Source organism: Belonocnema kinseyi, chromosome 10, assembly GCF_010883055.1.
Source record: "Belonocnema kinseyi isolate 2016_QV_RU_SX_M_011 chromosome 10, B_treatae_v1, whole genome shotgun sequence".
NCBI classification, from domain to species: Eukaryota; Metazoa; Arthropoda; class Insecta; order Hymenoptera; family Cynipidae; genus Belonocnema; species Belonocnema kinseyi.
The window spans coordinates 5,188,375-5,212,928 of NC_046666.1; the positions used below are offsets into that span (position 1 = coordinate 5,188,375).

The 24,554-nt window shown below is 29.4% G+C and overlaps 1 protein-coding gene across 3 annotated transcripts in view; it reads right to left on the reverse strand.

Moving 5' to 3' along the window:
- The window catches only part of LOC117182288 (J domain-containing protein), a 56,678-nt gene that overhangs the window by 5,672 nt on the left and 26,452 nt on the right, over positions 1–24,554 (reverse strand). For all 3 annotated transcript variants that reach the window (XM_033375413.1, XM_033375415.1, XM_033375414.1), the window contains 2 exons: positions 18,094–18,195; positions 5,539–5,655 (listed from right to left, as the gene is read on the reverse strand). In XM_033375413.1, coding sequence (XP_033231304.1) covers positions 5,539–5,655; positions 18,094–18,195 — 219 coding nt within the window. The remainder of the gene's footprint in view (positions 1–5,538; positions 5,656–18,093; positions 18,196–24,554) is intronic.

The following is a 24,554-nucleotide window of genomic DNA, read 5'->3' on the forward strand; positions in this document are numbered from 1 at the left end:
CTCGCTCTTTTATAATATTATTATGTTACTTGGGACATAATTAATTAAATTTAAAAAAATAATAATATAACGTAACATCGAAAAAAGTGGAAATTTCCAGAACATTTTTCAAGGTTTATTATCTACCCAATACAAAGTGTTCAGGGAAATGAAAATATCGTTACGTAATAAATCCTTCCTTTTTTATAACTAAAAATTTGTTAGGAATCACGTTGCATGTTACATGACTGCTTACGCCCAAATGAATCCATTTCAAATCCGCAAACCAGCGAGAGACATTCACAAATGGCTTGTCGGTATCATACTATATGCTGTCCATTAACATGACTCATGAAATGCTTCCTTTTATATTTTATATAACCTTCAATCGGAAATTTATTTATTTTGATAAAAAAAATTATCCGTCATATTATTTTAAAATATTTATAATGGTCGTTTTTCTGCCGAAAATTCGACTGAGTGTCATATGAACCACTAATTTTATTCGTTGTAAAAAAATGCTCATCCATAAGAAATCTTGTAAACTATAAAAATTTCAGGAAATATTTCATTATGGACCATAATTTATAGTTTTTCAAAAAAAAGCAATTTTTGTCCTACGATTATAAAATAGAGTTTAAGACAAATTAAATGATTAATAAATTCTTGTTAAATAAAAGTCTGGATTAACTTATTTTTCACGATAACCAACATTATCAAACGCACGCATCAATAGTTGATTGTTTAACCTTCAAGATTTCAATTTTAAATAAAAAACAGTTAAATTCAACAAAAAATGACATATTTTCAACAAAATGGTTGAGTTTTCACTCAAGAAAGAGTTTTCAGTCAAAAAAATGCAATAAAAGGATTATTTGAGAGGGGAAATCATTTTGAATAGAAAAAAAATTCGAAAAGCAATTAATTAAATTTTTTTATTTGTTTTTAAGGTTATAGAAAACCAAAAACTTAATTTTTAACCGAAAAAATTAATTCTCATCGAAAAATTTAATATTTGATATTTAAACCAACAAGAATTTAATTTCAAATCAAAAACAATTAAATTCAACCAAAAAATACCAATTTTCTACAAAATATTTGAATTTTTAACCAAACAATATATTTTAGAAAATAAAATAAATGTAATTCTTAATAACTTTCTTAAGATTCTTGAGAAAATTCAAACAGATTTTTAAAGATCTTAGATGTGCAAAATTAAAATCTCAATAAAAAATTTAATTTTCATTCAAAAAGATGAATTTTCAATGAAAAATGTAATAGTTAATACTTCAAACAACGAGAATTTAATTTTTAATCAAAAACACTAAAATCCAATTTTAAAAAAGTATCATTTTTTAAACAAAACTATTTGAATTTTTAACCAAAAAAGATTTTTGAGTTAAGAAAAAAATTGCAACGAAATTATAATTCAAAGGAAAAAATAATTTTGAATGCAAAATAAAAATTTCGAATGACTAGTCTTTAAGTTCATCGAACAATATTTTAATTTCGAATACATATCCGTTCAATTCAACTGAAAAATATTATGTTCGACAAAATAAGTTGAATTTTAAAGTTAAAAACATTTTTTAGTCCAGGAAGAAAATGTAATCAAAATTATAATTTCGGCGTAAAATAATTTTGAAGATAAAACAAAAATTTATAATAACTAATTATTCTTTAGTTTATATGTTTTTAAATTTATCTAAATACAATTCGAATATAAATTCGAAAATATACCCAGAAATTTTTTTTTAAAAGCTTTATTATTTTACAAACTTTTAGGAAAAAGTCGAATCTGCTTAAGAATTATTTAGGACTTGCAGAAGATTGGAACAAATTTAAAAAGGTTTGATAGATTTTCGGAAATCTTTCTAATTTTAAAAATATTCTTAATCTCTTAAAAACTCTTAAAATTACTAAATATCTTTCAAGGTGAATCGAATTATTCCTCAAATTATAAAAATCGTTTCGAAATAAAAAAATGTTCAATTGACATTTTTTGAAATCTTGTCAAATATATATTTTTCTAATTAACTTTATAACACATAAAATTATTTGAAATTTCCTATGAATTTTAAGAAACTTTTTTTTATTCCTGATGAGTTCTAAATTTTTTAAAAGCTTCTTTTTTGTAATTTCGAAAAATTATGTATGAACAACTAAATAATGTAAAAACCTCATTACATATTATTTATTAAATCAAAAATTATTTGTTGGTCAACTGAATACACAAAATAAGGTACCACAGACTTTCTTTTTACAAGAATATATTGATTTTTTAATTTTTTTTCAATAATGAAATTTCCTAAAGACAAACTTTCAAAAAACAGTTGCACTTTTGACAAAAAATATGACTTTTAAAAAAAATCTTTGAATTTTGAACAAAAAAGTTAATTTTTAACTAGAAAGTTAAACTTTTAAACAAAAAAGATGAATTTTTAACAAACTAGTTGAATGTTCAACCTGAAGATTTGATTTTTTTTTAATTTAATTTTCGATCAGTTGATTGAGTTTTTAACTAAAATGACAAATATTCAACAACAAAATGAATTTGTCAAAAAGTAGTTCAACTTTAAACTAAGTAGTTGATTTTTCGAACAAAAAAAGAAGAATTTTCAACGAAACACATAATAGTTAATATTTCGACGAAAAAAATTTTTAGTTTTTACTAATAAAAAATGTAATTCAACAAAAAAGAGGAATACTCAACTAAATGATCGAATTTTTGATAGAGTAATTGAATTTTCAAACTAAAATTATGAATTTCATAAAAGAGATTTGAATTTACAACCAGAAAGTCAATTATTAACCTAGAAAGATGAATTTTTAAGTTTTCAGCCAAATGGTCGAATTCTCGAAAAAAATTAACCAAAACCAAAATTTATCAACCAAATTGTAAAATATTTCTTAAAAAAAATTTTTTTTAGAATACGGTTGAATTTCCATCAACAAAGTTAATTTTAAATCAAGGTAAATGGATTTTCAACCAAATAGCTAAATTTTCCTAAAAAGAAAAAATTATTCCAATTACAACCAAGTTCAACTTTCATACAAAAGAGACAGATTTGTTAACACAATAATTGAGTTTTAAATCAGCAACGATGAATTTTCAATCAAATGGTTGAAGTTTCAAACAGTTGCCTTTTGAGCTAAAGAGTCGAATTTTTAATTTAAAAAGACGACAATTTTAGAAGAAAGTTGTCTTCTTAACAAAAAAGAAAATTATAATTTAAAAAAATCATTTTTAACCCAGAAAGAGAAATTTTTAACCAAGACAATGAATTTTCTACCAAAAAGGTGAATTTTTATTACAAAAGGATGATTTTTCTACCCAGAAAGACCATCGTTAAAAAACAGTTAAATGTTTGAACAAAATAGTTGCATTTTCAAAAAAAAAGTTAATGCTAAACCAAACAGTTCAAATTGCAAACAACATTGAGGAATTTATAACAGAATTGTTGAATTTTTAAACATTAATTTGAATTTTCAAAATAAAGATGAATTTTCAAACAAATAGTCCAATTCCCAAACTAAACTTCTACAAAATAGTTGAATTTTTAACAACAACAAAAATCACGTTTACTAAAAAAGATAAATTTTCCATAAAAAAGTCAGAATTTTCTATCCAAAAAGACAACAGTTAAATTTTCAACTAAAAAATATATTTTCGAACTAAAATAATTAAATTTTAAACCTTAAAGTAGAATTTTGAAAAAAAATTTTACACCAAAAGTATAATTATATACTTTTAAACAAAATAGGTTGATTTTTAATGAATAAAAAGAATTTTTTATTTAAAAAGACGAACGTGGAAAATAAGTGTTGAAAATAAGTTAAATTTTCGAATAAAAAAAGAAGACTTTGGGACAAAATAGTGGCATTTTGAACAAAAAAGTTAATTTTCAACCAAATAGTTAATATATTTCAAAAAAGATCAGTTCTAAACCAAACATATAATAATATAATTTTCACAGAAGAGATCAATTTTTAGTAAGTACAAAAAGACGAATTTTCTATCCAGAAAGACGAACATGGAAAAAAATTAAATTCCCGATTAAAAAAGATGACTTTGGAACAAAATAGTTGAATTTTTAACCACATAGTTTAGTTTTTAAAATACAAGAAGCAGATTTTTCGACCAAAAAATCTAATTTTTTTTTAAATAATAGAATTTTCAACAAAATAATTAAATTTTCGACCTAAAAGTCAAATCGAAAAAAATTAATTCTTAACTAAAAATATAACAGTATAATTTGAAAAAAAGTTGAATTCTGAAGTAAAAATATGATGGACTTTTCACCTAGAAGTTCTAATGTTTCAGTGCGCATTTAAGCGAATAAATCGAGAAAAAGGGGAAGTCTCTTTAACACAGGGCAAAAAACAAAAATTATTTAAAAAACGAAACAAGAGGGGAAAACGAAAACGAGTGTGAAGTCTGTTTCCAGGAAGCAAGCACCAAACTTATTCTTAAATTGCAATTTTTTAATTTAGAAATGTTAAAAGGTAAAAATGGAAATAAAAAATTTCCACCTACGTGAAAATTTTAGCGCCGTACTACAATTCTACTGATACTGTCCTGATACCATACCAGACGTTGCCCAGTACTAAGTAGTGGGCCAGTACGAATGTTTATTATTAGATTGTTTTCCAGTAAAGAGGTATCAAATGTAATTTAAGTATTCAAATGGGATATAATTTACTATGTCATGGCTTGTTGATTGAAGCAAAAGTCCAAAAACGAAGAAGAAAAAGAGGAGAATATAATTTACTTTAGTGGGCGATGCCTATTTGATCGCCAGCTACCTGTTTGCTCTACCCCCACTACCCAACTACCCTCACGGACCTCGCTAGCGGGGTCATTTGAAGACCGCATGAGCGCTCAGGCAGTAGCCAGGAGTGGGGATGATGCGCAGAAAACTTTCCTCGCGTTTTCTGCGCGTCATTCTCACTCCTAACTACTGCTCGAGCGTTCGTTCGGTTATGCTTTCCGAAATTTCATTTGTAATTACTGACGAATACAATACAAAACATAAATATATTCTATTGCTGCAAGGGACCCTGGTATAAGAAATTTAGTTAAAATTTTATTCGAAATTTCATCAAATGAAAAAAAATTCTATTAAGTAAGCTTTGAATTTATATAATAAAATCTGTCATATATTTAATATGCACTATTTTTCTTGAAAAGGCTTTGAATTAATAACTGAATAAGGCAAGTAACTTATTGTTGCATTCCGCAGAGAACGTAGACTTTGAATCTAATATTTCTAAAATACGGATAGCACTTTTTTTTACTTGTCAGGTATGAAGGACTCTCCCTAGCTGCGCGAAGGGAACTTGGGTAGTGGTGGTAGAGCAACCAGGTATACCGCGATCGAATGGGTGCCGCCCTACTTTATGCCGGAAGTCTATTTTGCATTTGTGATTTATGATTTATCACTTAAGGTATATTATTTATACTTTATGAATTGTGGTATGTGATTTATGATTTAAGATTTATTATCTATGATTTGTGGTTTGTCATTTACGATTTGTGATTTGTGATATGTGACTCACCTGATGGACTGAATCCTTCATTCCAAGCCACTTCTTATAACTGATTGAGATCCCGCTGTGCCTCCATTTGTCATAATTGCTCCTCTTTTCAGGGTCACATAATATCTCCTTGGCATTCTGAAAGTGAATGGCACATATTTATTATTTTTTATTTTTACCATTTTTATCGTTATTATTATTATTGCCATCAAGAATGCATTAAAAGTAACATTAAAATATCAGAAAAATGCTAAAATTTTTAAATGAACAAGAAATTTTTTTGAAAAATTTATATTATTTAGATTAGTTAACAATGATCTGAAATGAAATACTTTTCGTTTAAAAAAGTATAACAAGATATTAGTGAAAATAATTTAAGTACTTTTTAGTCAAATAGTTTTTTGGACTAATCAAATTAGCGAGACTTAAATAACAATTATTTATATAATAACTAATTGAATCAGTGATTAAGTATTTAATTTACAGTTTGTCACTTTTAATAATACAGATTCAGAAAGTACGATTACAATCCTATATGGGTGAAAAACCAAAATTTAGAATTATTCGATTCATTTAACCAAAAATAAATTTACAATGAAGAAAATAATTTTATGAATATTCAAGTATTTATCAAATATGTTTTAATTAAATATTTGAAGGTACTTCGAAAGATTTTAAATTTTGTAAAAAGGTGTATCATATATTAAACTATTCTAAGGAATGTTCAATACATGTCAAGAATTTTAAGGGATTTTACATGATTTTAAATATTTTAAGGTATTTTCAAAAACTTCAAGAAATTTTCAAGAGCTTTGAAAATTTTCAAGGAATTTAAAGAGATTTCAAACAATTTAAAAATGCTTCTTCTAATAATAAATCCATCTTACTGAATCAAATTTAAATGTGGGAATTAAACTCTGTAGCACTAAAATTAATGAAAAACTGTTTACTACCGGAAAAAAACTCAAAGACACTTAAAAAGTCATTATAACTCTGACGCTATAATTGGAAACCAGAAAAAGTCTTTATTTTTTAATTCTACATTTCATTTTTTTAAATATGTTTACTTAAAAATTAGTTCTTAAGATTTCTCTTAATGATATAATGCCACTAATTTATAAAAAATCTATTCAAGACCATGCGAGAGGAAAACAAAGCTCGTAATTCCTTGGACAGGTAGGTTATCCGAACTGGTAATTCGGTGTAATCTCCGTAATGCAGTCTAATCTCGAGTAATCCACTTGCAATCTGATGCAATCTACTTCGTAGAGCAGTATCCACTTGATCGTGGCCTACCTGCTCGTCTTACCCTCTCCACTCGACTTCTCCTCACGTCCCTGACTGAGCGAAAGCGCTATGCATAGCCTTGCCAACGGCAGGCGCGGATCCGAAGAAGGACTTCGGGGGGGGGGGGGCACAATAATTACCCTCTGTCCACCATTCTCAAGGGGGAGGTTAATAATAATTTGAAAGTTATTCTTCGCCCGGTTTAAATCCGGGGTGAGGCAGATTTATTCTTGTTCTTAAAAAATTATTTGTATCAGTAAATCGTTTTAACGAATCAAAACTTGTATTATTCATAAATGAGCGTTATCATTTTCAATGTCCTAAATTGAAGAATAAATCAACAAGTTTATAAATTTTCGAAAATTATATCATTTCAAGCAATTTTGAGTTAAACACATTAAAAACTGAAAGATTAGAATTTTTTATCCAACACTTTTTAAATTAGAAGTTCAATTATTTTAATTTTGAGTCATTGCAAATGAATAATTGCCCAATTGTTATTTATACATAGAAATTGTTTATTTTAATCTTTTACAAGATTTTATAAAATTACATTTTCTTACTAAAGAAACACTTTAAATGTTTCCAGGTAACTCCAAAAAAAATTCATGATCTCGAAATCTTTTTAAATACCTAAAAACCTACCAAATTTTGTATTAAAATCTTTAAAAATCTACATTTTCTTTTAAATGTTTTGGTATCTTTACATTATCATTTTTACAATTTGGAAATATTAAAACCTTTCATAATCCTTAAAAGGTTCAAAATTTTAATTTAAAAAATTCGAAGTATTTCCTCAACTTATTCGCATTTTTCTAAATAAATACATTTTTATCTGTTATTCACACATCAAAATTCTACATTTTCACTTATATATAAAATTTTTTTTGAAAAGAACAATAAAATTAACATTGTAGCGTTCTAAGTTTGAATTTACCTCTCTGAAATTTTAAGGATTCAAGGCTTTCTGTTTGAAACAATTTAGCTTCGGATTGTTTATTTTTTAATATTTTATTTTAAATAAACACTTAAACATTGCTGACTATTAAATAATTGATCTGTTTCTCAATTAAAAATGTTTAAATTGAAAAGGTTAAAAATGATATATTTTATACTGAAACAACAGAATGATTATAAAGTTACAGTCGGAAGTTTACGTTTGATTAACTACTAAGACTTTTGAATTGGAGTAGTTCAATTTTTAACGTCAAAATCTTCAAATTGTTTAATTTTAAATGATTTAGAATCGCCCCATAAAATCATTCAGTTATTGTTCAATTTCGAATACACGAACTACAGCTCAATTTTAAAAATTATCAATGAATTCATATATTTACAGTTGATCAACTTAAAACGTATTGTGTCAAAAAATTTCAACCGCAAAAGCTTTTAATCTTTTATTACGTAAGCCTTCAAAACTGCACTTTAAAATTCTTTAAATGAAAAATGTACCCTAAAAATGAAAATCTAAAATGGAAAATTGTTAAGGTAAAAGATTTTAGAATTACACATTGTAAACTTAATGATTTCAAGATTGAAAAAGTTAACAATTACTTTCAGCATTTAAAAAAAAAGTTGAAATAAAACTTATTTAAAATTGCATTATAATATGTGGATATAAAATTCTTGATATTTCAAGTGACTGGATAGATTTTTCTTCTAAAAACTTGTAAAATTCCCGGTCAAAGAAAAAATTCACTATCACTCCCCGGTCTAAAATAATGCCCGGTCATTTCCCAGTTCCTCCATGCAGCGGTCACCCTGAATCATGATATTTCAGAACCTAATTTCTTGCTTCTTGAATTATAATACATATTTCGTGCTTGGTAGCTTAACAATTTTTCATTAAAGAATCAATTAAAATAATATATAATTAAATAATTCTGGCATTTTTCCATTTTTTAAAAGCACAATCTTCTAATTTTTAAGGTTTTTATTTTATTTTATGCAATCACTAGTTGATTTTCGAATTTTTTCAGTTTTTAGTATCAGCTTGAACTTTCGGTATCATGACGGCACACATTTTCTTTTTATAATGAAGCCAAGAATAAAGAATCGCAATCAGCTGAGTTCGCTGAGGTGTAAGAATGAACTATTTTGTTGACAACTAAATTTTTAATCTGAAAATTCTACTATTCCATCTTCTTTGGTTTAAAAATATTTAATTGTCAACAGACGAATTTTCTACCAAATAAACTGATGCATTTTCAAGTATTCTATGGAAAATTCCACAATGCTAGCTAGCTAGGGTCAAAACATACACTAAAATCTCCCATAACTTATTCTAATTTTAATATTTTGATTGCAAGTTTCATGTCGTTGGAATCGCAAAAAACATAGATTCCGAATATAATATGTTTAATTTGCTGATTGCAAAACTATACAATTTTTATGTTTGGCATTTTATGCCTTATTAGGACAAATGGGCGCTCCGTTGGCAAGGCTGGACACAGCGCTCTCGCTCAGTCAGGGACGTGAGGAGAAGTCGAGTGGAGAGGGTAAGACGAGGAGGTAGGCCGCGATCAAATGGAAAACGCCCGCTTCGTTCAATTTCGGGACTCACCAAACCATAAACAATCAGGGCCGTCTGAATCATTTCCGTTAGAGTTTCTTCGTAAAAAATATTTTTTTTTTTGTATTTTTGACATTTTGGTTTTATAATGTCATCAGGGACGGACGAAGGTCATTTTAAGCTGCAGGAGGAAGCTAATTTGGTTTGATTGGCACCTTCGTTTGGCGTCCTCGTTTTTATTTGAAGAGAAAAATTGCCGGTCAATTCTTGTACCTTTCTCGGTTCGTATACATTTTTTACAGTCAATAAAATAAAAAAAATCGAACTTTAAGGCTAAGCATTTTTCCATTTGAAGTCATGAAAATCATACTACCAATTAAAGCACTCAAGGTGGAACTCTTACATTTTAAACATTTTAAATTTAAGTTTTAAAATTTTTTAATTTAAAAATTATGCACTTAAATGCTTAATAATTTACACGTATAAAATGGAAGGTACTAAGATATTACAACTGAACAAGTTTAAATGAATTGCAGATAAACAGCAAAATTTAGAATTTTTACCTTTTTAAATTACAGAGTTCAGAGATTCAGATTCAATTCCATAAATATAAATCCACGTTATCATTGTCAATGCTCTATATTAAAGAATCAGTCAATGAACTTTAAAATTGTAAAAATTTTATTATTTTCAGTAATTTTAAGCTAAAAACATTGAAAATTGTAAAATTAAAGTTTTCTAACTAAACACTTCGTAAATTAGAAGTTTAATTATTATCATTTTAAATAGTTAAAACATCCTTGAAAAACTTTTGAATTTAATTAAAAAATCTTGATCAATCTAAAAGTTCATTTAAACTTTTCCAATTTAAAATTATTTTCGAAGTTTTTTCAGAACTTCTAAATATTTTAATATGTGAAAAGTGATAAAAGGTAAATGTTTGTATCAAAAACTTTCCTCTTCACACGATTTTAATGTTTCATTGTTCAAGTCGTCAAATCTGCATTTTGAAATTCTTGAAATTAAAAATATCAGCTTGAAAATAAAAATCTAAAATGGAAATTTTTTAAATTTAAAGATTTTTGAATAACTCATTGTAAAGTGAATGGTATCATAATGAAAAAGATAACAATTAAATTTACTATTTTCAAAGTTGTTAAAATCGAACTTGGATAGATTTTTCTTCTAAAGATTTAGAAATTTCCCGATCACAAAATAAATTCTGTAAAATCGACTGTTTTGGGGCACCTGAATTAACTTCGTCTAAAACTTATATGTCTCTTCGAAAGATAAATGCTTTCTCTTGTTTTCCTTCGACACGCGCGTAATGCCTGGTTACGCAACGCATAACCCAAACACTGAGTGACTGAGAGCGAACTGAAGAGAATGTCCTGCGACATTTTAGCTACTGAGTGAAAATAACTAAAGCAGACAACACGATTAACCGCCGATAATACCGCCCGCTGTTTTTATACGCTCCTGCGTTATTGAGGAGTTGATCGGCTAAATTAACAGCGTCACTTTCTCGCCCCCTTGGACCACCTTGTCCTCTATAACGGAAAGTTTTATTGCGAAAGTTTTATTGTTATTCAATTAATTTGGAAAAATCTATTTATACGCTGAAGTAATCCACTTTTGATTCGGTGTAAACTATTTGTAATCGGACACGTCGAAATTAAATTACTTTATAGAAAGTTCAACGATTTTGTTGAAAATTAATTTTTTGGGGGAGTGAAGATTCTTCATTTCAGTTGAAAATTCATCTCCTTTTTTAAAAATTCTAGTATTTTGTCAACACTCAGTTTTTTTTGGGCAAAAATTGATTTTTGAAATGGAAATTCAACTATTCCAGTTGTAGATTTGTAATTTTAGTTGAAAATTCAGCCCATTGGTTGAAAATTCTACTACTCAATTTTTTATAGAAAAATAAACTTTTTTATTTGAAAACTGAATGATAATCTTATATAATGCAGGTTAATCATATTCAGGGTGGAGTAATCTTTGGTGGGGATATTGCATGTAATGAGATAAAAAGATATTTTGATTTTTTAGTAGCTCTTTAACATATTCCAAAAAGAAAGAACTTTTATTGAAAAATAAACATAATTTTTTTCTTAATAAGTTTGAATATCGAACCCGCTCGCGGCATATTTCACCAAACTCATTAATTGGCTACATCTGTGTGACGTCATTCTTCGCGGGAAAATTCGAGCCACCTGAATTAAGCGAATCTTTTTTTGAATGAAAATGGTTTATAAACATGCATTTCAATGTATAAATGTCTCTAAATGTCTTAAATGTATTATTATCAAATAATAATTAATAATAATTACGAAAACGTAAATTGAAATACTCTCTCGGGAATCTAGCCATTTTATTTACGTATTCCCTAGAAAAACATCCAAACACAAAACACTTCTTAGCTAATAATCTACTTTCTCTAGGGATTTTTATATTTTCCAAATAAATTCTTTGTTTATAACTTTGATTTCGCTGGATTGGGCTTTTATCTTCGATTTCTCGTTTATAGACATTAATAGCTTAGTTGAGACAATCAGCTGGATCAGGTGTCAAGTAAAAAGCCGCAACAGCCGCAAAAAGGTGATTGTTAAAAATTTTCAAAAGCAATATGGCGACTAAAGTGGCTTGATAAGTGCTCAGTTTTATATCTTACTGACGTAGCGACTCTTTTCATGTGACCAAATAGACGTAAAGTAAAAGCTATTATTTTTAAAGTATTGGAAATTTCAAAATAAAATTCTTTTCTCCATAACGTTATTCACTGTTAGAAGATTCTAAAAATATGTTTATCTCATTTCATGCATTTCATTACCCAGTCAGGAATGGAACGTCGGTTCGGTGTCGAAATCGAGGTCAATTTAATTGTCAAATCGACGTCGAGATGGCTGTCGTAGCGACTTACCATCACCTACAAATATACAACTCATTGGTACTTTTATTAAACAAACTGTAATGTCGCATAAACTAAAAGTGAAATTACAAACTGAAGGTAGTTTTTCATTTTTTCCGTAAATACGCTTCTTTGGCAACAGTAAATATTACGTTAGACTCATCGACACTAAATAAATTATTGTCAAGGTCGCCAGACAGCCCAGTTGGCACAAAACTATGAAAATCCCAAGAAGGTCCTTGGGATGTTCCTAGGACGTCCTATGTCACGCCAATCAATTTCTCTAAGACGTCCAATGTCCTAAAGATGACCTAAAGACATCTTAAAGACATGGACGTCCTCGGAACCTCATTCGTACTGGCATTAGACGTTTTAAGAGCATCCGTAGGATGCAGTGATCCCAGATCTGAAACGAGTTGTGGTCCAATACTATGACAGGGCTATGTCCGTGTGAATATAGTAGGAGACGCTGTAAATGACTGAGTTGCGCGCGCAACCCATTTCTCCTCTTCTGAATTTGAAAACTCGAAGGTGCACGATTACTGGTCGGAGCACTTCGGCGATTCTATTTATATATCTATCTGCTAACAGCTAAATGCTTTGAAATAAATTCAGGAGATTGGGATTTTAATATTTCCAGATTTCGATGCTGACGATTCTCATGATTTGAATAGATCGCGTGCCTCTTGATATGCGTATATTTTGAGGTTATGTTATTTTATGTATAAAATATAAATTATACAAATATTAATACTATTATATATTTATAAATATATACGTATATTAATAATGATAATATTATAAGAGTCTTATTTATATATTGATCCGCATCTGAAAGAAATTAAAGAAATTGGCGATTTTGGAATTCATCTCGTGAGGATAAAAACTCAATTATTTGATTGAAAAATTAATTATTTTGTTGAAAATGTAACTATTTTGTAAAAAGTCCTCTTTTCTATCAAGAGTTCAACTACTTTTTTTAAATTTTTATTTTTTTTATTTGAAGGTCCATCTCTTTCGTTGAAAATACATTTTTGAAACTGACAATGAATCAATACCATTTTTGGTTGAAAAATCATTTGTTTTGTTAAAAGGTCGTCTTTCTTTGTAGAAATTAAATTGTTTAATGGAAAATTTATACTTTTCGATTATAAATTACATTTTTCGGTTGAATTATCAACTATAAATATTTTTTGGTTGTAAGTCGTTCTGTTGTAAATGCAACTATGTTGTTAAAAATTAAAACCATAATTTTTAGGTGGAAATACTATTTTTGCTTGTAAAATTTAATAATTTCATTGAAAGTTCATGTATTTTATTTAAGATTTGTCTTTTTTGTAGATCATCAATTTTCTTGGTCGAAAATTTAACAACTTTGTTTAAAATTAATTTTTTTTTGTTAAATATTATTTATCTTTATATGAAAATGTAACTATTATATGATTGATTAAAAATTAATCGTATATATTGGTTAAATTGGAAAATCGTTTTTTCTTAGAACATTAATCTTCTTGGTAAAAAATTCACCTTTTCCCTTGAAAATTTAACAATTTTGTTGAAAATTTGTTTTTTTTTTCTTGTTAAATTCAATTTTTTAGCACAGGTTTTATCTGGAAATTGTACTATTCCATTTTTGGTTGAAACTTTATCCTATATATTGTATTAGTTAAAACACTAATTATTTGATAGAAAATTAATTTATTTTGTTGAAAAGTAAACTTTTTGGTTAAAACTTCGTTCTTTTTAAGTTGAAAATGAAACTGTTTTGTTACACCGTTCGATTTTCAAAATTGTCAACTCGTAAATAAGACTTTTGAGTATGGATTTATAAATAAAAATTTAAAAATTAATAATATAAAGCGACTTAAAATAAACGAATTCAATTTATAATTTAAAAAGTTTCCAAGTAAAAAAGAATTGTAATTAATCCATTTTTATTGATCAAAATGATTCAGTCTTTAACATTAAAAAATTTATTTATTCATTCTTCAATTCAAAGCATTGAAAGTAATTTTATATTTTTTAACCAGAAGTCCTTGAACTATTCCGTTTAAAAATAAGTTTACACTGTTTTGTAAAAAAATCATCTTTTTGGCTTTGAAAATCAACAATTTAAAAAGAATCCTTATTGACGGAAAAGTCAACTCTTGTTTAAAATTAATATCTTTTTGGATGAGTTCAACAGTGTTTAATTAAAAATTCAAACTTTTTTTGTTGAAGATTTATCATTTTAGTTGAAAATGTAATTATTTTGTTGGAAATTTCTTATTCTCTTTTTTTTTTAGTTGAAAATTCAATTATTTTGATAGTAAGGTAATTTCTAACATTTTCAATTGGCAAACTAAAATTTTTATCTCTAAATAACAATGCAAAAATATTAATCTGGAACAACTTAAAATAAAAACAATGTAACTTTTATTTTAAAACGTTTTTAGTTGAAAAATTAATTTATTCGTTCAATTTTTAATGTAACGAACTGAAATTTTTTTGAATTATTATCATTTTGAACCTTAAAAATAATAGCGTAATTTGTATCTTTAACCAGAAATCTCTAAAATGTTAAAGTCATAAAAATTTAAAAATGGTAATTTCGTATTTTAAAATAATTTAATTAAGAAAATTGTAAAATTAAAAGGAGTTAAAAGTTTGTGTTTCATACGTATGAATTATTGAGAGTTTAAATGAAATATTTCTGAATTAAAAATTTGTCAAGCTTCAGTTTTAAAAATTTTAATATCAAAAGATTTCCACCTCAAAAAAATCATTTTCAGATTTAAAATTTTGAATTTTCTAATTTCATCCTGAATTTTGAATTAAAACAGGGAATTTTTCAAAGCAATTGTATGTACGAGTATTTCTGAATTGGATCAGAGAGTTTTTGAAAAAAAAATATAATTCAGATCTGGGACAAGCCATTATAAACAACCATTAAAACCTATACAAATTTGAACAGAGTGGTTCGAAATAGAAAGCCTTGAATTGTTAAAATTGTAATGAGCAAAATTTTAAGTTTGAACGCTACAATTTTAATTTAGAATAATATTCAAAATTAATTTAAAACTTGAAATTATTTGAAATAATTGGAAACACGATGTAAATTTTTGGAGATTTAAAAAAAAGCTTTTGAGAATTGTAAAATATTTAAAAAGAATAACAAAAATTGTTGTGATTGCTAAGAAAATTGAAAATGATTTTTTAGTTTGAAAAATTAATTTTAGTGAGTATTTAAAAAGATTTTAAAAATTTTAAAAAAGGAATCAGGACGATTTTAAGGCAATTTTTTTTATTTTGCAGTTTTTTTAATTTTAGGAAAAAAATCTAATTGACACAATAAATCAATTTTCAACCCAAAAGTTTACTTTTCAACAAAATAAATTAATTTTCTATCAAATAATTGGTGTTTTAACTAATACAATTTACAGGATAAAGTTTCAATCAAAAATGGAATAGTACAATTTCCAGGTAGAAACTGTGCTACAAAATTGAATTGAACAAGAAAAAAAACGAATTTTCAACAAAATTGTTAAATTTTCAAGGGAAAAGGTGAATTTTTGACCAAGCAGATTAATGTTCTATAAAAAAAACGATTTTCCAACTTAACCAATATATACGATTAATTTTTAATCAATCATGTAATAGTTACATTTTCAGATAAAGATAAATAATTTTTAACAGAAAAAATTAATTTTAAACTAAGTTGTTAAATTTTCGACCAATCAGATGAATTTTCGACCAAGAAAATTGATGATCTACGAAAAAAGACAAATCTTAAACGAAATACATGAATTTTTAAAGAAATTATTTAATTTTAAAGTGAAAAGGACGAATTATCTACAAAAAGTTGAATTTTTTCAACGGTAAATATGATTTTTCAATGAAAGAGTTAAACTTTCAACGAAATAGTTCAATTTTTAACCATAATTAAAAAACTTTGTTAAAAAACGTATTTTTTTACAAAGAAGTTCAACTCTTAGTGAAATAATCGACTTTTAAGCCCAAGAAGATGTACAGTTGATATTTTAACCAAACAATGGCATTTTTGACCAAAAATGATACATTTTCAACCAAAAAGATTAAATTTCTGTTAAACAAGGTCAATTTCCAACAAAATACATGAAATTTCACGGAAATTATTTAATTTTAAAAACAAAAAGAGTATTTCTACCCAAAAATTATGATTTAAATGTTTAAAAATATAGTTGCATTTACAACAGAACGACTTTACAACCAAAAAATATTTATAGTTGATAATTCAACCGAAAAATGTAATTTTTAATCAAAAAATATAAATTTTCCATAAAACAATTTAATTTCTACAAAGAAAGACGACCTTTTAACAAAACACATGATTTCTTAACCAAAAATGGTATTGATTCATTGTCAGTTTCAAAAATGTATTTTCAACGAAAGAGATGAACCTTCAAATAAAAAAAAAATAAAAATTTAAAAAAAGTAGTTGAACTTTTGATAGAAAAGAGGTCTTTTTTACAAAATAGTTACATTTTCAACAAAATAATTAATTTTTCAATCAAATAATTGAGTTTTTATCCAAACGAGATGAATTCCGAAATCGCCAATTTCTTTAATTTCTTTCAAATGCGGATCAAGATATAAATAAGACTATTATAATATTATCATCATTAATATACGTATATATTTATATATACAATAGTATTAATATTTATATAATTTATATTTTATACATGAAATAACATAACCTCAAAATATACGCTCCGACCGGCAATCGTGCACCTTCGAGTTTTCAAATTCAGAAGAGGTAAATTGGGTTGCGCGCGCAACTCAGTCATTTACAGCGTCTCCTACTATATTCACACGGACATAGCCCTGTCATAGTATTGGACCACAACTCGTTTCAGATCTGGGATCACTGCTAGGATGACCAAAATAAAAGACGTCTTAGGGATGTCCCAAAAACGTCTCTAGGACATCCTTAATATTTTTTCCCACTGGCATCATATCACCACTTCTTTTTCTTAAAAATGTAAAAGCAAACTATCAAGCGACAATGCACGCAGCGAAGCGGAGGTTCACGAAAGTTGCTGCCATACAGAGTGTCACTTTGATGCGCATTGTGCAGTAGGAATGCGTAATGCAATTGGGCGGGCACTTTGAATTTTAAAATTATGAACTTGCTAATATTCCAGCAATTCGAAGAAATTTATATTCACGTTCACCAGTTACGAATATTAATTTATTTTGGATAATAGAACTATCACCATTATTCGAGAATGAATTATGAAATGCTGTCACCACGTTGTTTTAACATGGAATTCATTCTTCAAATGAAGTAACAGACATCATAGAATTTCCATTCAGAAACAAACGGACTTTCAATAGGTAATAGGAAATGGAATCAAACATAAATTATTGAAATATTGATAATAAAAATTCTGTTTGTGAAAATGAACTTTCACATCTTTTTGACTTTAAAGTATTTTATAAGTCAAAATGACGTCGTTACGGCGTCATTTCAACATCGATTTTTTTCATAGCTTGCAAATAGAATACTATTGAAGAAAATACGTCAAATTTTTTATTTTTACTCATATATATATATATATATATATATATATATATAGGTCTGAAAAATGTTTTAAAAAACTTTTGAAAACAAAGATTAAACTATAAAGTTAGGTAACTCATTATAGAGAATCGCCGAAAGATAAAACAAAGTTTTCTTCTATTCTTCATAATCTTTCTTTAAAGTTTGTTAGTTGAGGAACTTATTTCACTTTAGGTAGACTTAAAACAATATTTTTATTGGAATATAAGGTCGAGCTGCGTTGAACTTTTTAAAACGCAAATAACTTTTCTCAAGAGTATAAATAAGTTTTTAACTATTTACTTTAAGCATCTGGAATTTTGCCTCCGCTTCCTTGTTGCCTTCATTTTTATCAGGATGGTACTGAAGAGCCAAAGCCTTGTACTCGGCAGTGATCTGCTCAACCTGAAAAATAAAATCCAATAGGTTTTAAATATTTAAAATTTAAATTTTTCTTTAAAATATATGCGATAGAATTTTAGAGATTTTCGGGGCCAATCGCATAAGTTAAAAAAAGGTACCAACATGATTTTGTGAAAACCCCCTTCAAGTATAAGCTTACATTTATTTTGAATTTGCCGCTGGTTTCCATTAGTGGCCGTTCGCGCCCTTACTTAAAACGATAAAAAAAAACATTGTATTTATTAATAATAATTAATAATGATCGTATTCTTACAGGTTCAAGTGGTTCGCAGTTGGTTCTCAATAAATACTGAATATTATGCTAAAAAAGTGATTATTCTATCAATACAAAATTGCCTGTTAGTGTAATCGTTTTATTTTTTTTTTACTTATTTTTACTAATTTTCGCATTTAAAATATTCTGTATCAATTAAAATTGATAGAAAAATGTTATTCCAGGTATTTTTTGAAATGCTTAACATTTACGTATCGAGAAATACAAATTCAAATTAGAAAAGAATCCTTGTCAGACTAAGACAATTTTTTAGAACCACACAGATTTCTCACTCACTCGTTTATATAGACATTTTTGTAAGATGTAATAATTAATGTATTTATTCAGTTAATCACTTTACTGATCCGAAAAGATCGGACTACGATCTGTCGGGATTCACTGCTGCTCGCACACAGTTTTTTCAAGCGTGTTTTTCTCACACACTCAAACGTAGAAATCACGTGACTCAAAATATTCCTTTAAATAATAAGGAAAATAAAAATAACTGTAAAATAGGCGATGTCGATAAATTGAATAATTTCCAATCTCAGAAAATCTCATAAAGACGAAACATCACAACTTTAAACATACCGCCCGCCTCGTGAGTGGTAACTGCACGATGAAAAGAAAAAACAATAAGTGCTTAATCGAGTATTTGGCAACAACGCAAATGCCGCCCGCCGTGAAGAAACAGTATAAATGTAACAAAAATTTAATAGTCTTAGCGGCCCGCCATAATCCGCTAAGTTTACAGAATAATTTCTTATAAATCTAATTAATAATAGTTGTTCAGATTTCCCTCATTTCTTTCGCTCTTACTGGTAACAGACAAATCTGAGTAATCGGACGTTCGTATTCCGAACTGGCAGTTTTTACGCGAACAAAACGTACTAAATCGTCCATTCCCTTGTAGCATTTAACTAAGGCGGCAACGAATCATGTTTCAAATAAACGATATCACCGATCACAAGATTTAGCTCTTTGTTGAACCGTTTGTGGCGTTTTTGTAAATATTGTAAATAATCAACAGCCCATCTTCTCCAGTAAATATCTCAAATTTTTTGTTCAAACTGCCATCGATTTAATCGATTTTCCGAAGTAAATTCCAATGAGGGTTCTGGAATGCTTATCAAAGGGGCTCCAATCAGAAAATGTCCAGGTGTAAGATAGGAAAAGTCTTTAGGATCATTTGAAAGAGAGGCAATAGGACGAGAATTGAGGCAAGCTTCTATACCAGTAAGAAGGGTATAAAACTCTTCGTATGTAAGAGTATGTGTACCTTCAATTCTTTTCAAATGGTGTTTAAAACTCTTAACTCCAGCCTTCCTCGCCTTTAAGAAAATCGCTGAAAGCCGGCGAGAAAAGCGGCAGATGAATGATCAGAAGCGAGTTCTAAATGTAGAGCTCGCATGCAACAACAGACGAAAAGCGCGACGTAAGTTTTGTAACTCTTTCTGCCACGACCGGAAGCAAAGCGAACATTAAATGGGCCTGCATAGTCCACACCAGAATGTGTGAATGGACGATTTGAGGTTACTCTCAATTCAAGTAAGTCCCCCATAAATTGTTGAGACAAAGCCGATCTCTCACGTGTGCACTCCAGGCAACCTTTGATCAGTCGTTTAACCAAAGAGCGAGCTCCTAAAATCCATTAACGCTGTCTGAGCGTATATAAAGTTAATTGCTGACCACCGTGTAAAGATCGAAGGTGAGCATCCGTGGCGATAAGCTCACTTATGTGGTGACGCGACAAAATGATAGGATGCTTCTCATCAAAACTAATAGGAGCATGCCGTAGTCTTCCACTTAACCTTAAGAGATTGTTGGAATCCAAAAATGGATTCAAACTTTTTAATAGCGAGTACTTTGGAACCACCCTATCTTCTTCGTTCAAAGCTTTTATCTCATTAGAAAAGGAATTTGTCTGGACAATTTGAATCCAAAATATAACAGCTTGTTGGATTTCAATCGCATTAGAGACATGGTTGAAAATTTAGGTTTGGGCTTATTAAGTTTTGAGTGTTTGAACACAAAGGCATCAATAAGCCTTTTGCAATAGGCAGTTACACGAAGCAATCTTGGCCAAGAGAAGAATTTAAGCATCAAGTTAAATGGACTTTTGATCACACTCAAAACATTATGACTCTCTAGTGGCCTCTGTTCTAAATTTGATTGCGCGGGGGCTGCGTGGCGATATTCGGGTTTTTTTGAGGAATGCAAAGTTAACCAAGGTGGACCTTGCCACCATGAGGAGTTCCTTTTCAATTCTTCGGGCGTGAATGCCCGTATAGCGCAGTCGACTGGATCATCTTTAGTAGAAATGTATCGCCATTTCGCGGTAGGTACTATCTCATGAATTAAGGAAACTCTATTAGCAATAAACACAGGCTAATTGGAATGATTTTGTCCTAGTTAAGTCAAAACTGTTACGGAATCAGTGTGACAGTAAACAGATATTTTATCCAATGACCTAGTTTCCATGACATACCTAAGTGTCTTAGTTAGCAACGTAGCTCCACACAACTCCAAACGAGGAATTGATACATATTTAACAGGAGCTACATTAGATTTAGCCATTAGTAGGCACACATAAGCCTGTTTTAAATCTTCACTTAGAATTCTAATGTAAACGGAAGCTGAATAAGCTTTTGACAAAGCGTCAGGAAATCCATGAAGCTCGAATTCAGAGTTTGTCTGTAGTTGTCGTGTCCATCTGGGGACTTTAAGTGCTTCTAATTTTTCCAGAGAACCATGATAATTTAACCATTGAATTTTAAGATCATTAGGTAGTCTGTCGTTCCAGTCGAGTTTACTCAGCCGAAGTTCTTGCATTAAAATGTTTTCTACTATTATGACTAAAGTTATCCAACCCATAGGATCATACAACTTAGCTATTGATGAAAGAACAAACCATTTTGTTGGATTTTCGACTAAAGAAGTAGTCACTTTAAAAAAGAACGAACCGGACTTAGGATCCCAAAATCAACTTAGAACCTCCAGCTGAGCATCCTCCGCTAACGGAAATTCGATAGCACGTTCGTGTTCTCCTGAGGGACAATCTTCCAATAGTTCGGGTTCATTTGCGGCGCATTTTCGCAAATGGAAACCGCCAGCTTCTAATAACAGTGTTACTTGAGCTCGTGCCTGTTGAGCCTCAATATGACTATTTGCACCAAACAAAACATCATCGACGTAAATATTATTTTCTAATATAGTTTCGGCTAAAGGAAATCTATTTTCTTCATCATAAGCTAACTGCTTAACCACATTCTTAGCCAAATAAGGAGCACAGGCAGTACCGTAAGTAACGGTTAAAAGTCTATGGGCGACGAACCTTTTATCAGGAGAAATCCAGACGATTCTTTGATAGTCGCAATCCCGAGGGTCAACTATAATTTTTTTACACATTTTTTCAATGTCAGCCATATAAACAAAGAGATGTGATCTCCAATTCATAATGATTGAAAACAAATCATTGAGAATCTTGGGACCGATGTGAAGGTGAGAATTCAAGGAAGAATTATTGGAAGTTAAACTGGAAGCGATGAAAAGAACCCTTAACTTAGTAGTGAAACTACTTTCTCTTAAGATAGGGTGATGAGGCAAATACACAGTTCGCGGAAAACTATCCAATTGCTTCTCTTGAAGAAGTTCCATGTATCCACGGCTTTCATATTCTGATAAGAAACTGGAGTATTGTAACAATAATTCCAATTTCTCCGATAAACGACGAATCACTTAATTCAAAACGATCTTAGCTCTCTTCAGGGATGCAACTATTATTATGGGAGAACCGTTTTTGAAAGGTGAGCGTATCACAACGTATCACAAAACATTTCGTCAGCTGTCAAAGTATTTTTAAGGGAACTTCCTCCATCTCCCAAACCCAGGTTAAGTCTTCATGCAAGACTTCTGCTGAAATAGCCTGATATGCTGTAACTGGAATGTTAATTTCTATTTTATTTGTGACTGAAACCGGCCCAGATAAAATCCCACCAAAAACGGTACTTGGCGCAGTAAGAGAACCACCCAATATACCCTGTTCGAGACCGTGAAGTAAACGTGAGCCATATTTATCGGCTTCTAAAATCAAATCAACTTAATGGAAGCTAAAGGAATTTGGATCTGCTAACCCTAACTCCTCTAATTGATCTTCATTCCCCACGTTAGATCTTACAGGAGGAGTATATGATGTAAGATGTAATAATATTAAAGCTTGGATGTGGACTTTAGGGCAGTTCTTTTGTGTAGGAATTAAATTAAATTCTGCTAACTTTCTTGAAGAACCAATATTAACTCCTCCAACCCCATATACTACTGCTTTAAACTTTTTGTAGTGTGGACTTAATATTTACATTGCTCTCTCGGTAATAAAACAACATTCAGATCCTTGGTCCAGCAAAACTCTAGATCTGTGACTTCTTCCATTTTCAGCTTGAAAGGAAATAACAGCCGCAGCGAGTGACGTTGAGCGCGATAAATTTGGATGATTATTCAGAAAATGAAACGGAACTTTATCGTCTGCTTCTTTAAGCGCTATATGATTCACCCCCACCTTTACGGTGCAATTTCCGGGATCATTTGATTGTGACGCGAGAGAACCTGACACTGCCAATTGAAAAGTAACCGATGCAGATTTAGTTGGTTATAAGGTAGGATTTGAATTATAATCATCGGAATGCAACAGGGAATTATGTCTCCTACCGCACTTGTAACATTTGAATTTACTAACACACTTATGAGGTTGCTGTCCAGACGTGAGATAATTATAACAACAATGATTATTTGTAGCAACTTCCCTATGCCTGTCCTCAGACAGAGCTTTGAATTAGTTGCATTTAAATAAAGAGTGATTATCCTTACAAAGGAGACACTTTGAGCTAGAAGTTGCACTGTGTCTCCTAACTCCCGATTGTTTTGACGTCCTACTCTTTTCTTGAGAACTCAAAACCTGTTTTGAAGCTTTAATAGCCTCCGAAATACGTATGCGAATCTCCAAAAATGAGTCAAGTTGTTGATAAGTAGGATAATCAGTGCTAGAATCAATATGTATCTCCCATTCCTTGAGAGTACCAATATCAAACTTTTTAACCATTATAAAAACCAGTAAATCACTCCAATGTTCTGTTAAGTGTTTAAGATTTTTGAAAGCCGCCAATGAATCATTTGTTTTATCGCGTAAGTTTTTTAAGTCTTTCAGAATATTATTCGGCACATTAGGTAGATTGATAAAGGCTTGTAAATGACTTGATATTAAAGTTCTCTTGTTGTCAAATCTGATCTTTAGCGACTCCCAAGTGAATATAAAGTTAGCATCAGTTATCGAAACATGTCTTAAAAAACCATCAGCTTCGCCCTTTAAGGACAATTTCAAATAGTGTAATCTTGTTACATTTAACCAGGAATCGTTTTGATTTATCAAAGCATTAAATAAATCGCGGAAATTCTCCCAATCCTCGTAGTCTCCTGAAAACTCCGGTAAAGTGATCTGAGGAAGTTATGATTGGAAATATTCCAATTTCTCACACTCAGCCGACGTAGTTCCAGCTTTAATCTCCAGATGGAGGATTTCACAACACTTCCAGCGTTAGTCAAAAAGTTCTATCCGGGATTTGACAGTAGCCACTGTTAGATTGGCTTTTCCAATTTTCTTAAAATTGGTTTCAGTGCGTAGAATCGCCTGAGAAATCTCTGATAACTCAGAGAATAATGGATCCATTCTAACAAAAGAAGCAATTCAAATTGACAATTGCTGATAATTCTGATAAAATTGAAAAGGTCTGAATTATTATTATTTAGTTTGCCATAACGAGCTTCTCTCATCATGTGTAAATTAAAGTTGTCATCTTACCACTGGAGAAGATTAAAAATCGATGAAGTCTAAAATTAAGTGTGTTGAAAATCATCCAAATATCAGCTGGCAATTCTGTTATTTCTTCCTTCAAGTGAAGAATGATGAAAAACCGATCCAGCATGAAAGAGTACAGTACAGACTGTTTGGAGAAGGACGACTGCCTTACAGTACATGCGAAGATGTTGTCACCATCTTATTCTTGCTATGTGACCTCAAGCCGTCATATTTCCCACC